The sequence below is a fragment of the Schistosoma haematobium genome, chromosome 1, assembly GCF_000699445.3.
Source record: "Schistosoma haematobium chromosome 1, whole genome shotgun sequence".
NCBI classification, from domain to species: domain Eukaryota; kingdom Metazoa; phylum Platyhelminthes; class Trematoda; order Strigeidida; family Schistosomatidae; genus Schistosoma; species Schistosoma haematobium.
The window spans coordinates 68,231,644-68,249,447 of NC_067196.1; the positions used below are offsets into that span (position 1 = coordinate 68,231,644).

Here is a 17,804-nt window from a genome sequence, read left to right on the forward strand (position 1 = left end):
TTCCTCTTTTTCGCTTCCCTTCAGGATTCCAAGTTAGGGCTGGCGTCGTGATGCAGTTTGACGATTTGCGTAATGTATGTCCTATCCATTTCCATCATCTTTCCTTAATTTCTTCCTCAGCTGGAAGCTGGTTTGTTCTCTCCCACAAAAGGCTGGTGCTGATGGTATCCGGCCAATGGATGTTGAGTATCTTGCGTAGACAACCATTTATAAATACTTGTACCTTCTTGATTGTGGTTGTTGTAGTTCTCCCAGTTTCGGATCCGTACAGTAGAGCTGCCTTGACGTTGGTGAACTACATTTAGTCATTTAAAAAAAAATTAAAAAATGATAAATTTCAACTTAGATAAAGTAAACAATCATGTTATTCTGTTTAAATGAAACGTGGTGAAAAGGTTTAAAATATTTGTAATAGGTATAGATCAAAAAATAAATAAACGGTAGTTAAGAAGGGAAAAAATACTAAAATCCATACCAAGTAATACATTCACTTATTAATACCATCAATATGCTATATATATACAAATTACAAGGGATTTGCTAACGCAATTGTATTGATTAGACTATACTTAATCGATCCAAAAACATTTGAAATATATATATATAATATCATATTTGAATACAGTAGTCTCTATGTACACAATATGTGTAAAATCATTTATTACTACTTATTATACTACTTAAATTTATTTAATTCAATAAATATTTCAAATTCAAATATGTTATCAAAATTAAATTTATTGACATTAGATCGTTCAATCAATAAAATCAATATATTATTTTCACATTTTATTCCATTCAATGATATGATTCATAGAAAATCACGTAGACAATATAATGGTATTATAGAAACTAATTTCATAAAAAATTTACATCATTTATATATTGGCCATCAAATTTATATTAATTTAACTAATATTATAGATTATTATTATTATAATTATGAATTATCAAAGTTAATATTGAATAGATCTATAACAATGAATGATTTAATACAATTTAATGAAAGAGTATTTCTTGATGTATTCAAATTAATTATCAATGAAAATACAATAAACCATACAGATTATTTACATTCTATTCATAGAATTAATGATATAGATTGGAATGATGATAGAAATTTTATTAAAAAAGCTTATATAAAATCATTAATACCAAAGAGATATATACCTGGTCAATCATGGTATATTTTATTAATGCATTCATGGAGATTATATTTTTTATTAATAATTCATAGTTCTAATTTATGGTTACGTTATAAACCAGAAAATATAATAAATCAAAGTGATTTACCTAAAACAATTGATGAATGGAGTGTTATATTTATATATTTATTGTGTTCAATATATCATTCTAAACAATTGAATAGAGATTATCAATTACCATATGGTTTTTGCCCAAATCCATGTTTAATTAATCCATGCCTTGAAGTGGTTAATACAATGTCAAGTAAATGTATAAGAACTGGATATTTTGAAAATAGTTACAAATGTGAATGTCGTAATGGTTATCAATGGAAACAAGTTAAAGGATATAAAGGTAATAACAAAATATTTGTTTTGTTTAAATTATTTTATATAAATAATGGTGATAATAGAAATGGATAGAGCATTATGTATAGTACAATAACTGTATCGATTGATCTTTGATATTTGACCGCGTTTCTACATGCATTAATCAGTATTGTAATTGTTTGTTGTATAACTATGGTATAAATCGATATTTGTAATTTAAGATATTTCACAACGAAGTAAGTTCTTTTATCTTAATTCACATCAAGCGGGATTAGAAATAAAAGAATGGTCGATTAGTTTCGGTCTCTTTTTATAGGGTTTTTTTTATTTGTACACGAGTGTCAGTCGGTCCTATATAGCAAAGAACCTGGCACATATGTGCATCATTTCAAGTCTCCACATCACATAAGGAATGGTGACGATAAGTCCCAGAGAAGTAGAAGTGTTAATAGTATCAATGGTAGTAAAAGAAATTAGCTGCAGGAGGCATGATTTGAGGAGAAAATATGAATTCATGGAGTAGAAATGAATTATGAGATCAATCAGGATCTTAAGGATTAGAGGAAGGCAAAGAGTGAATAAATCTGCACCATTCCAAAAGATTCTTAGTCATTTCACCCAAATTCTTTAACTAATAGCCAGAAAAATAGTACAGACCCCAGCCAAACCGTTTGTACCTACTTAGACTGGTGCTACGTTTTGGTTTGATCGCCTTTTACTCTATTCTAACCTACTCCTACACCAGCAAACATAGGCCAACCAGGTAGCTGAAAGGATAGGTACGCGTAATACATGTCCCAACCACATCGATCGATGAACATGTATTACCTCATAAATCGATTTTTTCAAATTTATTTAGTGCCTTTGTTGAATCTCGGCATTGCCTACTCGGTGGTCCCAAAATACACGAGCAATGTTTCGAAGATATCTGTGATCGAATACTAGTAACCTACGAACATCCTCTATTCATAACGACCACGTTTCACAGCCATAAAGTTGAATAGAATGAGCTACTACACAGCATACTCGTCCTTTCGTTGGTAGCCAGATACCTTATCTACATCACAAGTGGTGAAACTTGGCTAAAGTTGACTGATCTTCCTGAATCTGTGCCGAGATTTCGCCAGACAACAACTCATCAGGGTTGATGGAACCTTTATGACAAGCGAAGTAGTTGATGCACTCAGTTACATCACTTCCTATCATTATTTCAGTAGTTGACACAGACCGATCGTGAAGCCACATTTTGCAATTAGAGAAACAAAAACGCATTTCAAATATGCTTAAATTGTTGCTCAAGGAGGTTAAAAGACTTTGTTTCATCAGCGTCTTCACCATTTCATCTGAATGTTCTATCAACAAGTAGACTTTCTGGTAGGAGATCAACTCCAGAATGAGAATGTTATATTTGAAAGAATGTCTATTTAAAAGCTGATTAATAATGGAGAAAGAAAATGACTCTGTCAAACACAATTGAAGTTATCAATACCAATGGAAGTTCCTCATAAGCTCTGACTCGACCATTAGTATTCGAGTAGTGAACATGTACGAGATTAATATACTTCTTTGTTATGCCTGTGGTGGATCCCAGCAAAAGAGCTTATTCAAGATATATCAATACGCAGGGTTATTAATAATATACCAAAAGAGTTAACAGTAAAAACCCTAAGTGTCTGTCTATGAGTAAAACCAAAAGTCAACAAATTATAGTTAGAATACAAATGGTATATTAGACAACAAGATAATAACAGTTATTATGAAATGAAGCCGCTCTCTGAGATAACAGCCACAAATGAGTTCACTTGATTAACGAAGATTCCTCTGCACAAGATGGCACGAACGGCGCAATGAGAAAGACTGGATACAATAGTATTATATAATAATAATCCGGGCCAAAAATCCAACATAGTGTAGGAAGGCCTAAAAGGACGTTATAACACTATTATAGTCTTCAACCAAAGGCCGTGGCCAATAAAGCAGAAGAACAGACGGCGGAGATAGTATTTCATATTTCAACCAATGCGGTAGAATATTCGTATATAAGTATCCAAATAATTATAATCGTTTTTAAACAAATGATACAGAAAAACAATAGATATTGAATAAAAATGTGGTTACATATAAAGTGTGACAAATTAGAGAAAAAGTGCGGTTTTTATTTTGTCATTACAAAAATCACTGAATATACGTAACCATATAACTCCCCCCCTAGGGCATGCGTCAGTGGAAATATGCCCGACGTAGAACTCTAAATGCTTTGGAGGAAAAAAAATTACACAACGAAAAGAATAAACAAATGTTATCAGAAAAAAATTCATATGTGTTTATATATTTACGAACGAAAACGTTTTTCTTGTAGTAAAGAAAAAAATTGTATTTCTTATTTCAGTGTATATAAAAGGCTTAACAACAATAACGGAATGTATAATAATAAGTGTTATTAATAATAACGGTAATTAAATTGATAGTTCACCAAAAAATGTAGATACATGTATATATCGTATAAACAATTAGTGATAAACTGAACGAATCCAACGAAGTTGAATATCGTTACACAATTATTAATAAACATCATATGAAACGCATACACATGTAGAGAAAATATAATGAATTTATCAATGTTAGTAGTACATACGAAATGTGTTTTTTTTTCAAATTGCTTGCAAAAATTGTTATTAGTAACTCTGCTAATATAGATATTTACTCTCCCTACAGAAAATGACAGAAGGAAGATTAAGTGGGGAATTCAACATAACGTTTAGGAAAATGTACTTGCCTTCCTGTACGAGTTGTTTTCACAGTAGGTAAAGTGGTGGAACTAGGAGTTAAATTTGTGGGAGCTGTAACTTTAGCATCATCCATTTTAAGAGGTGTTGGTTTCACAGGAGTAGGTGAAGAATTAGCTGGAAACACAGGAAGCTGCGTTGTGCAACTGCTTCTGTCTTTAGACGGCTTTCGACTGCAATGTGTTTCAGACTCTACAAAAGCAGGTTTTATCCTGTCAATTGAAACTGTCCCTTTTTTTCCATTCTTCCTGATTGTGAAATATTTTGTTTGCCTCTCCAGTACTTCATACGGTCCTTCATAAGGGTGTTGTAAAGGACGTCTTACGGAGTCAACACGAACAAATACAAATTTACATGTATCTAGATACTTGCTAATTTGCTCTTTGAAGATAACTGGTCGAGGTGCAACAGGCTTAATGTTATTCATATAGCTCATTAGTCTTTCGCAAAAAGAAGCGGGGTTCGTACATAGGGATTAGTCGTTATGCATTACTAGTTGACCAGCTAAGGTTAAATTAGCTACATAAACGAGCTGTACAGGTGTGCATTGGAGGTCTTCCTTGATTGCAGAACGTATGCTCAGTAAAATCAGAGGTAGGGATTCACTCCATCTGGTAACATCAAGTTGTACCATCAGTGAGCTTTTCAGTTGTCTGTGGAATCTTTCCAATAGTCCATTTGCTGCTGGATGGTATGCTGTTGTAGTGATGTGATGGATTCTCAAAATGCGTGTAAATTCATTGAACAGGTGAGATTGGAACTGTGAACCTCTGTCAGAAGCAACTGTAGAAGGTACACCAAAATTAGAAATCCATCTGTCGAGGAATACGGCAGCAACATTTTCCGCGGAGATGTCTCTTTTCGGGTATGCAATTGGCCATCTGGTAAAACGGTCCAGTGCAGTAAAAATATAAGTAGATCTGTTAGATGGGGCTAAAGGACCAACTAAATCAACATGAACATGTTGAAAACGATGGTAGGGTAGATTGAATTTTGATGGTGTTGTAATTGTATGTCTGTGAATTTTGCTGAGCTGGCATTGTACACAATTTCTGGTCCATTTTTTAATATTTGCGTTCATCTTTGGCCAAACAAATCTTTCGGCAATCAGTTTCACAGTAGTGCGAATTCCTGGATGAGATAGTGAGTGAAGACAATCAAAAACTCTTTTTCTGTACACTATTGGCACAAAAGGTCTGTGTGTTCCAGTCGAAGTATCACAAATGATAGTAGAGTCAGAATGTGGTATAGGAACACTTTTAAAGACCAGACTCAAACTTTCCTTCCAAGCAGCAAGATCAAAATCATCTATCTGTAAACGTGCCATGTCTAGTAAATCGATTCCTTTGGTGAAGGAAATTGCATCGACGTTGAAACGTAATAGAGTATCCGCAACAACATTTGACTCACTTTTTGTAAACTGTATGTTGGTCGAAAATTGAGAAATATAGTCTAGTTGTCGCATTTCTCTAGGGGAATAACAATCACTTTTAGCGTTAAAGGCATAAGTTAAAGGTTTGTGATCAGTGAGTATCACGAAATCTCTGCCTTGCAGTAAGTGTTTAAAATGTTTAACAGCTAGGTAAATAGCCAATAATTCTCTACCAAAAGTACTATATCGAGTTTGGGTTGGTTCTAGCTTCTTTGAGAAGAAAGCAAGTGGTTTGACCTCATTATTTACTCGCTGTTGTAGTACCGCACCTACTGCTGCCTGGGATGCATCTGTACACAGAATTAGTGTTGCTTCCGGGTCAGGGTTTAAGTAGGTTAGCATGGTAGTAGAAGCGATTGCTGTTTTAGCTGCAGGAAAAGCATCTTTCGCTTCGGGGGGTAATGCGAACTTTTTGACTTTGCCTTTTAACACCTCCGTCAAAGGTTGTAGGATGGCTGAGCAATGTGGAATAAAGCGACGATAAAAATTGATCATCCCCAAGAAACATTGAAGTCTATTCCATGAATCTGGCCCTGGAAAATTTTTGATGGATGCTATTTTTGTATCTAACGGTTTGATTCAATGTTTATTAATCGAGTGACCTAAAAACTCTAAACTCTCGACTCCAAAAGTGCATCTGGATGGATTAATAACTATACCGTATCTCTGAAATCTTTCGAATAATTGATGTAGGTGATCGATGTGTTCATTGAACTAACTGCTAGCTATTAATACATCATCGATATACACGAAAACAAAATCTAGGCCTTTAGTGACCTCATCCATAAGTCGTCGAAAGGTCTGTGCAGCGTTCTTTAATCCAAATGGCATTCTCAGAAATTCAAACAAACCAAATGGAGTAATGATGGCTGATTTTGCTATGTCCTCGGATGCTACTGGGATCTGATGGATAACATTTAATGACTGAGTATTTGTGCCTAAATTATAATTTTTTATAAGTTCTCCAAATCGGCAGCTAATGTTTCTATAAAACTTCGTTATAATGGGAATATTTAATTTTCTCGGTACACTTTCATTATATGATTGTAAGTAGCTGACTGATGTGCTTATTTTCGAGCTTAGAAATCAGAAGTCATAAACTCATTCAAGAGAGGAATGATTAATCTATTTCTTTGATTTGCATTTGTATGTTAATGAATCAATGTATATTAGAAATTAATACCCTGTTAACAAGCTTTTATACTTAGCTGATGCCTAAGGATTAGTGATTTACTCAAACAGAGTACCAGCTTTTGAAACTACAGAGAAATTCCATTGAGAGGATTACTTCATCATTTCGTAGGTAAAAATCCATTAGATTTATACATTTATGTAAATTATATAAACTATTATTGAAACTCACGCTTATAATAAGTTCTTCCCCTTATGAATACAACCTCTACTTAGATTATAACATATCCTTCATATACATGTAAATTACTTGTTAAGCTGTTCATTGAAAATATTGATTTGATAGAAAGATTAAAGAGTAAAATGTAGACCAGTGGATACCATCTCAGTGGTTTGAGGGTTAAACACTTGCCATAGAGCCTTAAAGTGCTGAATTCGACTCTTGAGGATCGGAAGGTAGTGGATGAGCACTTCCACGATAAAAGATCTCTTTATTCCTTCCTTATTTTTTAATGGTTATCTGACTAAAGTCAGTTATTAATGTAAAACTATGAAATTTGTTAATCTTCACAACCCTTTTCGTCAATAAAATGTAAACTTTCATCTTTGATTGAGTTAACTTTGTATTTGATCATAGTTTTTCTTGTCAAATCTATACTTAATGAAAAACATTTTTTATTAGATGTAACTAACTTTTCTCATATGCTTTCAAAGAGGAAATAATTATAAATTTAATATTCTTAGGATATTATTGGGAAAATATTTTCTGATATCTTTTAATATCATATATCTAGAAATATCTGACATTAATTTTATTTGAAAGTTAAAAGTATTTCCAACAGTTGAGATCATGAGTCAATTGAATCTAGACCACCACGGAAAACCTGGAAGCACTGGATGACCGTTTCGTCATATTATGGGACTCCTCAGCAGTGCACATCCACGACCCCGCCTCACGGGATTCGAGCCCAGGACCTACCATTCTCGCGCCTGGCTTCAAGAGGTATATCCTGGAGTTCTAGTGAGAAGCAGTAACCAGTGGAGTTCAACCGGGTCAGTTGTGAGATAGTAACTCACTGATGACAATGGTGGATGTGTCACTCAATTTCGTGGATTAGTTGAAGTTAGAAATTAACACCGTTGGATGTCAGCTGGCTCAGTGGTCTAGTTGGTTAAGCGCATGGCGCGAGACCGATAGGTCCTGGGTTTGAATCTCGCGAGGCGAGGTCGTGAATGAGCACTGATGAGGAGTACCACAATAGGACGAAACGGCCGTCCACTGCTTCCAGGTTTTCCATAGTGGTCTAGGTTCAATTGGCTTATAATCTCAACTGTTGAAATTAATACAATCTCCACAAAACCCGTTCTGATACGAGTTAAAAGTATGTCGACTAACATTTTTTGTTGTTGAAATATTAGTGTCATACTCGTCAAAGCTGAACTAAACATATACTGAAAACAAAACAAAAAAATGGAATATTGTTTCATAATTAGTTCTCCTTACGATATCAATAACATATGATATTTTTGGTGAAAATGTTCTTTTAAAAAAAGTTGAAAGTCTTATCTAAGTTATTTTACAAGCACAGTATGTCAGATTTTTAATCCGATGAAATATCTTGTTTTCATGATTAGAAAAACTTTTTTTAGTCATAAATATTTTTTAGAAAATAATTTAGGTCTGTGGAATTTGCATTCAAGGACCATTTATATACACTCCTTGTTTTTGAATATAAACTATACAAAAAAACCCAACTATGTTTCATAAAATAAACGACATATTTTATAAATATGTAAATATATATAATAAAATGCTTGTAATAAATACACTACACTTTATACTGAAGCTACTGAAACATAGGAGGAATATAATTTACAGTATTATTGAGAAGTGGGGGATAGGATAAATGTCTATGAATTTGTAACACATCTACTTCTTAATGTTCAATATGTGTGTAATATCCAGCATTTTTTTGTTCATTTAATCAATGGATACAATTGATAAGAACTTAGTTTTTCAGTGCCGATTTCATTTTAATCTCTAACTTCCATTTGATTTGTTTTTTTAGACATTCAAGTCTCTTCATTCGTGGTAAAATGTCAATCCTGTGGTTGATATTTTCATCCTACAGGTATTTTAAAAATGAAGCGTGACCGTTATCTAATTTTATTGTCTTGTACTTGATATTGTTGCTTTGCATCAAAACTTCGAATGATTTATCTTATAGCTAATTATGAATAAGCACTGGTTACTATCAGGATGAGTGATTTGCGAAAATTACTTCACTTGAGGCATATTTCCCAAAATGAACTTATAAATTCTGTGTTCATCAGTATTTCTGCATTCCTTCTGCTGTGTGGAAACATGAAATAATATACTCTGTTTGGAAAAGTTAGAAAACATTTTTTTTCATTTGTACAACTCTTTTTTTTCAAAGGTAATTTACTGATATTTCTTGTCAGCAAAAACAAAGATTTCAGTAGAATATCATGACTTCGTCTTGTTCAGATCAAATCTCTCTTCAAGAAATTTTTCATTAATTTTTCTTTTAATCCTTAATACCACTAATTTTTTCGTAAATCTTATAAGCTAAGCGATTAAACATAGTTTTTCATGTATTTAGGGTATTGCGAAGCGATCGATCTATGTGACAAATATTGTAACAAAGTTGGAACCAGGAAATGTGATGTCGTGCAAGACAGATATTTCTGTGTTTGTCGCGTAAGTTACTGCTATTATTAATTGAACACATAGACATTAGTACAAATGGGCACTAAAATATAAATGCGCCACATAATAAAAATGAGATTGTGAAGTGATAGAGAAAGGATAGTGAGTATAATTTTAAAAAAGGAACAAAAATGAACGGAAATAAGTGTATGGGAGTGGAATAATAATAAAATGATAATGGTGATAAGTGGAGAAGCAGTTCAATTAAAAATACAACCAGAAAAGATTCTTTTAGTTAAGGAAGTTACTCTCACTTGTACGAAGAAAGAAAAAGAAAAGTACAGCAGGATCTCCACTGGCTTCTATCCCGAGCCATATCTGTAATCTAGGTCATCTATTTCTAAAGAAAAATCCCTGCTATTTAAAGGTTATTAGATTTATTAAAACGTTAAAGTGAAATTGAGACAATGTATTCATATGTAATGTACATTTAATATAACAGCAAAATCATTACTCTGTAGTTTTATAGGCAGTTGCATTTTTCGTAAATTTGTTTGTTTGTATCATATGAAGCTTCTCTTTAAAGTCGATGATGATTACTACAAAATAGAGGATTATATTAACTTTTCATTTTATTGCTTGAAAGGAAAGAAGTGAACATTTATAACTCTCCAAAATCGTAAGTGTTTGAGAGAATGCAACTGTGATATCGAATAGTTAAAAGTAATTATCAGGAAGCTCTGTATAAATACGTTCCCTGTTAAGTGAAATTCTTCACCAAGGGGTGTCGTGAGTCTCAATATATTTGCTCGTGAATATTATGGTATACTACAAAGTTATTTCTCGATGAACGAGATATACAATACCATTTTGATGATTAGATTGTTTCACAACTTCCTATTAACGAACAAAATTATATCAAATTTATGTACGGCACTTTGACCTACTTATATAAGCATTCAGTAGTTCATTTTATTTTTAAAAATCGTATTTGTTTGTTGTGAACAACACAGGAAATAATAACTACATTCAGATCATTATGATTTATTGTGAGATATTCACTATAAATTATGTGTATTAAAAGAAACACATGAAATTAAAGCTTGTGAATGATGAAATTGGCTGTAAAATCATACTATCAAAGTATTTTGTGGAGGTGCTCGGTATTCGTAGAAAAGATAAAAAGCATACATATTTAAATAAATCGCTTTATACAAAAAATATGAAAACAATTTTTTAAATTATTTAAGATTTGAATAGTTAAATTTTGGAACAAATGGCTAAGAGTACACTTTGTGTGAATGAGTAGTCTTATCCCATCTAATCAATCATTTACCTCCACTATTAACTGTGATGAATCGATAACTGAACACTATATGTTGTAAAATTTTATGTATTAATCTCTAGCTGAAAATGATGTCTAAAAACAGGATAACTTCCATTTTCATTTTAGTGGACATAGATTTAAAGCTTATGTTTCATGGGATTGTGATTTATTGACAATATTTTTGTTGAAAAACAACAAATTAATTCACCGTCTAAGAAGGGTCGATATTGATTATGTTGATAGAAACTAGGATATATATATATATATACTTACTTACTTACTTACGCCTGTTGCTCCTAATGGAGCATAGGCTGCCGACCAGTATTCTCCAACCCACTCTGTCCCACTCTGCCTTCTTTTCTAGTTCCATCCAATTCTTCTTCATTTTTCTCATGTCTATCTCCATTTACCGGAGTAATGTGTTCTTTGGTCTTGAGGATTCCATGTGAGGGCTTGTCTTGTAACGCAGTTGGATGCTTTCCTCAATGTGTGTCCTATCCACTTCCAGCGCTTCTTCCTAATTTCTTCCTCCACTGGGATCTGGTTTGTTCTCTCCCACAGTAGGTTGTTGCTAATAGTGTCCGGCCAACTGATCCAAAGTATATATATATTAGTCAGTAGTTTGGTAACTGTCCCCTATTTCAAAATCAGGCATAAATTCAATTGAATTCCTTTTATCATTCACATTTCCATACAGTCCATTATATTTTGACTTTTTTTACTTAGGGATTTTAAATGATCAGTAGTACGGTAAATAGATTTTCTCATATTCATTACAATAATGAAAAAGAATGGGATATGCAATTAGCTTGAACATTAACTTATATTGTAAAATAAAATAGGAGAGAATCACGTTTTATAAAAAAGTACATTAGTAAATATGATTACATTAAGGAACCACAACTAAATCACATGAGTATAACCTTTCGTACTAATTATCTATTCTTTAGAGCCTACAAATATATTAACTTGGATAATATGATAAAATGTGATGTAAATTCAAAATTTTTTTCACAAATTAACATCATGCGAAACACTCATGAAATATGTAAACTACTGAATATCTATTTCATCCCCGGTTTAGAGAGCACTTAATGTATTATTTGGGATTGAAGAAACGATGTCTAAAACTTATGGCCTCCATTTTATTTTTTCCAGCGCTCATGTTCCAATTCAGCAATTTTCATTTTCAGATTTTATTCCAGCACCATTATAACGCAACTAATATGGATGGTTAATTTTAGATATCCGTATAACTCCTGACCCATTTGATACTACTATTCACTCTCTCTCTCTCGCTGAAAAATTCAGGTATTCATTCTGAGGAATTGTTACTAAACACTATACTCTTTATACATAGTTTCAGTATGGGTGAGCTTTAGGAGTACGAAAAAGCTAAAATTTCACAAACCTTGTCAGGTTTCTATGAATGAGTGAGTTTGTTTCGATCAAATAAACCTGTGTTGACAAGGTATCCAAGTAATTAGCTTCTTACAGATCTACTGATGCCTATTTTCAAACTTGCAGGATAATTTACTCAAACTCTCTTGGATAGCACACCCATTTAACAACCGATATACCCAATTCTACAGCAGAAGGTGAACTAATCAATGTATACTGAAGCTCCTAGATGCGAAATCTAAGTTATTGTTAAGCTTAGGTATAATACAAAACACTGATCTCAAAGTTTATACGAAGAAAGTCCTCTTGAGGAGATCTGGAATTCTTTTCTTTAAGTTGTCCTCAGTTATGTTACTCTAGAAATCGAAGTTCAGGTAAAGTTTTCTCTTTGTCGTTGAAGTTGGTTTGAAACTTATATTCTTACCAATGAGTTTTGGCGGATATTCACTTGGAGTCAGTATTTTTCTCAGGAGAGTTAACTCAACACTGATAGCGTCACAGGGAAAAAGTTCCTCAGATTCGTGTTATTTAAGATACAAAATCTTTCTCCCTACGAACAGCGACTCAAGTATAGAAGCTTGGGATCTGTTAACTACATGAAGGTAGATAGATCTTAGGAGTCTATCAGGTTTGTCATTTTAACAACAAGGAAGATGGCGTTTAGTTTGTTATCCACTATTAGAGTACGTCTTACTGTAAGGTGGGCATTGTTGAAAATCTGCAGACTTTGATTCATATTGCATTTTTTATCATCCATATAAAATTTATCATCTCCATTGTTTGCAATTAGTATTACGGTTGGTCTAATCATAAGCGTAACATCTCCAATGATGTTGAATAGTGATAATAAATGAACTACTGAATTCATATTCACAATACCATATACATCGTCTCGTTAAAAACCTGATTTTTGATTCAGCATTTAACTTCCGATCAATTATTTTGTATTTGTATTAAAAAACTCATATCCTAGAATTTTAAAGTGTTTTCTTTTCTAGCCTACTCATATGGGTTTAAACTGCGACTACCAACGTGATCCATGTGTGGAACTAGCTTCTAATGTTCATATGGGAGGAAATACGGCATGTAATGTTGCAAATGGTGGTATATGCAGAGGAACTTTAGGGACAAACACATATCATTGCCAGTTAGTTCAATCAAATTCATGGGTTTTTATTTATTTATGTAAGGAGCAGTTTTACTGTTGACCGTTCCAGACAATTCAGTGATGCGTAATCTAACTAAAAACTTACAGTTTTACAGAATACATAAAAAGACAACCAAAGTCAAACTGAAAGATTGTGGATATATGGCAAAGAATGTAATTTTACGACTGAGTGGACTAAAATTACTACTAAATTATGACGGTTTTTTACAGCTATATTTCGTCATGAATTAAACAATTTTGTAGTTCACAACACAGCGTAACAAATTTTTGGCAAAAATGGTACATGTAACTTCCGGAAATGAATCCTTTAATGGGGATTCATGATCGTTGATAACCTTCTTGGTCCTAACGGATTTAAATATCTGAAGACTTTCAGTCAAATATTCTGTTCACTTCCCAGCACACTATTCTTATGACGTTTCTATGATCCTGTAGATAGCCAACCTAGTAGCTTGATGTTCGTCTACGATTATATACACAGTTACTTCCGACCATCATTGTCTTTTTCTTTGTTTATATTACGGGTACAATGTTTGGAAGAGCATGGTATCAGCAACGTTTAATCCTGCTGTACCAAGTTATTTCGAAAATATGATTATATCATTTTTAGGATTATCAGTAGATGTGTATGATTGATTTATTGCCATATGCATGAGGAAATATATATTAATGGGCTTTTAAACAGTTAGTGCTACCGAATGAGATATTTCCATATGAAAACCAAAGTTTTTAGTAACATAATTTGTTATTCGAGCATCCCCGGTTTTTTATTGTGATTTTTTTCTAATTTTTTAATTGAAGAATAAAATCAGATACCGCTACGACAGGAAAAAATGAGAAGTCATTGGTTGTATCATGACCTTGACCTCGATCCTTGATGAATCTCTTATTATATGTTGATTGATTTCTAGCCATACTGAACGCTAAATTTCTGTCAAACTATTCGTTCTAATATCGATGAATATTCGTATAAGCCATACTAATTTGTTTGAGTATTATGTACCTATAAGGCCACTCTAATTCTCAATTTCTGTATTCCGTCCGTGTTTATAATTTTAATAACCAATGGGTTGGGATTCAGTGGACAGTCCTATGAGTGGATTATCAGATCACCTTTAATCACCGAATCAGTTGTTTCCTGAAGTTAGTTTCTCTGATTCCACAGAAAGTTAGGTCTTGAAGCGATACCAGTTTCAGTGTTTATTCAAAGTCCCTTGATTAGTTGTTGATTATTTCATAAATTTCATGTAACTATTGTCATTGATTCGAAAAAAATTTATGTTTATGCATTAATCATAATGCAATAATTTTATTTATGTGCATCATTTTAAAACAGTATAGCCAGCTATAAGAAATGCAGAACCTGGCAGATTTGCACATCACCTCAAGTCCCTATAACACTAGATGAATAAACTTAGGGAAAAATATCATAAAGTAACTCTAAAAGTTGACAGAGTCGATGTATCTACGACATTATGGTTTGAAAAAAAACGTAAGTCATTGATAAAAAATTTCAGAAAAGCAAAAATTTTCATTTCGAGAAAGACAAATAGAGGGAACTATATCTTTCCAATTATTTTATCATTATAGCTCTATACTAATATATATTTAACTGTAACAGTAAAATGTATACCACTCAGATGATGGTGCATCATATAATATTAAAAAGTTCCTTGTTGAGTTAACTATGATGTCGGGGTAGAGTTGGGTTTTTCCAGGCTTAATTGTTTATGGACGAAATTTTCGAAATGAGTGTAAGCCAACATTATTAATACACTGTTCTTTAAAATACTCAGAACCTGAACAATCGCAATTGAGTACATTAAGTTGTTTCATACTACATTGAATTACTTATATGATGAATTTATATTCATACACACTAAAGTACTAAGTCATAACTGTTTTTCCAGGTGTCCAGGATCATTTACCAGTGATCCATCTTATCCTTTCCCAAATTGTTTACAAATTAAAGATCGATGTGCCAGTACAATATGCATTCATGGTGACTGTGTTAGTTCAAAAGATGGACAAGTAAGATTATTTGCTTAATTATTTAGTTATTATGCTTAAAAGTAACGTAGTTGGGTTGGCAAAATAATTCAACTGAACAGCTTAAGCACGGATAGTGAAGGCTCGGTTACCACTTCCCACAAAAATCGAAGTGATATATATATATATATATATGGGTAAGTTAGCAACTGACACTTGTGATAATAAGTGATAAAACTATTGCGTCACATAAATCTATATGGAAAACGGTATGCTACACTCACTTGTTATTAAATAACATGTATGTTTTTACCATCTGGAAGTTTGTAGTTTAGAAAATATTTGACAGATATTTTTGATGAAATGTTAAATTATTTTCCTCTCACGATACTTTAACTGCTCGTATTCAGATTACCAAACGAGCAGGTATAATGGAAAATAATTCTCCATTCATGTGACTGGATCAGTATTATGAACATAAATGATAATATAGATTAAAGGAAACCTTCAATGTTATAAACCTTACTCTCGGGTAATTTTACTATTCTCCTATGTATCAAAGAATATTCATTTTCAGAATGGGTTTTGCGGAGATTTTTCGCAATTTCACAGGTTGAAATCATGAGTCAATTATTATATATAGACATTAACACCATTGGATGCCGGCTCAGTGGTCTAGTGGTTAAGTGCTCGCGCGAGAAACCAGTAGGCCCTGGGTTCGAATCCTGGGGGGTGCGGGATCGTGGATGCGCGCTGCTGAGGAGTCCCGTACCAGGACGAAACGGCCTTCCAGTGCTCCCAGGTTTTCCATGGTGGTCTAGCTTCAATTGATTCATGATTTCAACCTGTGGAATATTCATTTCTTATCACTTTTATCCTTCGAATGAGTGCACTCGTTAAAGAATAATAGGTCTTGATTGAATGTTTAGTATTCAATTTGTGAATTTAAATCTTAAATAAAATGGGTCATTTGTTTTAGCCCATTTCAAACTACTTAAGTAGTTTCATCCCAGTCGTGTTCACTGACTTATTGATTACAATACTTTGGATTCATGTGTATGTGTTGGTATTGAGTTGTATTCACTGAACTGTATGCTTCAGTAACTGTAAATGTAAACGTATATTGGCAATAAATAATAGACAAATAAAACAGAACATTCGATTGTATTACATTTTGTCTTCTCAAAACCGGATCCGATAAATTAAGTATATAAATAAAAAAAGAATTAATCACAGTTACTTCAATAATTCTCTAAGTGATCTATAACATTTGTTAAAAAATGTTTAGAAAGTTTATTGGAGCTTCGACCGAGAATGACAGCGTGAAATTAGTCCATATGTATAGGGAATTATTTGACATCTTCTGAAACTTAACCACTATGGATACCAATTCCAATCGGCTGGAGATGACTTTACATGCTGTTCATCAATTTCAAAAAGGCAACTTCAAATAAATTCTATTTGTGGTAGATTCTGGTTAATTTTTTGAGAATTATTGAATTTACTAACATTTTATCACAACAAAATTTAGTTGACTTAAGTAAATGAAAATTACAAATATTTATTTTTTGTATTATTACTCAATTCCAGGAAAGTTATTGTATTTGTCCTGAAGGAACATATGGAAAATATTGTGAATTAACACTCGGACAATGGGGTCAATGGTCACCATGGTCTGAATGTTCACCAAATTGTGGACTTTATAATCACCGAAGGCGTATGCGTACACGTGACTGTTTAGGTGAGGCATGTAGCGGTGGTTTAGGTTATTTACATATGGAATTCTGCGATACAAAACCTTGTTCAGATGAAAAACTGATGTTAAGTAGAATAAATTCGTCAGAAATCCAAAAATTGAAAATGTTACAAGTACAAGGAACACGTTATGTAGAAATATCAGGTGAGATTGCTAAATACCTCTTATTAATAACTTGTATCTTTTCTGTAACTACAGTGACAGCTATGATCATAGTTGTATACTGTTTATAAAATTTTAATAATGACACAGCTTACTTAACATACATAATTCATGTTGAATATAAACTATTATTGTGTTTATTTTATTAAGAAATACTGATTGATGAAGAATATTTACCTCTGAGAACTGTAGATGATCGAGGTGGAGGAAAATTAGTCATATGAATAAACTGATAAATAAGATTTTTATGAACAAGTATATAATAATATCAGGACTGAAAAGTTTGGAAAATATAAAGAACTAATGCATTTGTACTAATATCAACGACTTCGAGCAACGTCATGTAAGCCTTCCAACAAGGGGGTACAATAGTCATGAGAACGTTAACAGGGAAATCTACACATGACATAAATTAGACGAATAATCAAAGATTTTATGAAAAAGCAACGTCTTGGTTTGGCTGCATT

At 32.7% G+C, this 17,804-nt stretch overlaps 1 protein-coding gene across 2 annotated transcripts; it reads left to right on the top strand.

The window, feature by feature from the left end:
- Positions 1-719: 719 nt before the first annotated feature.
- On the top strand, positions 720-17,529 carry MS3_00001951 (uncharacterized protein; the record flags this gene model as incomplete). 2 transcript variants are annotated; one of them, XM_012939493.3, is made up of 5 exons in its annotated part: positions 720-1,539; positions 9,488-9,585; positions 13,261-13,409; positions 15,341-15,461; positions 17,010-17,529. In XM_012939493.3, 5 exons carry the CDS (start codon positions 720-722, stop codon positions 17,406-17,408), a joined length of 1,587 nt encoding a protein of 528 aa, XP_012794947.3. In that variant the 3' UTR covers positions 17,409-17,529. The 2 variants fall into 2 exon arrangements, with proteins under 2 accessions (XP_012794947.3, XP_051074930.1); XM_051209472.1 differs by lacking the exons at positions 720-1,539; positions 13,261-13,409 and having other exon boundaries at positions 8,691-9,585.
- Positions 17,530-17,804: the final 275 nt, after the last annotated feature.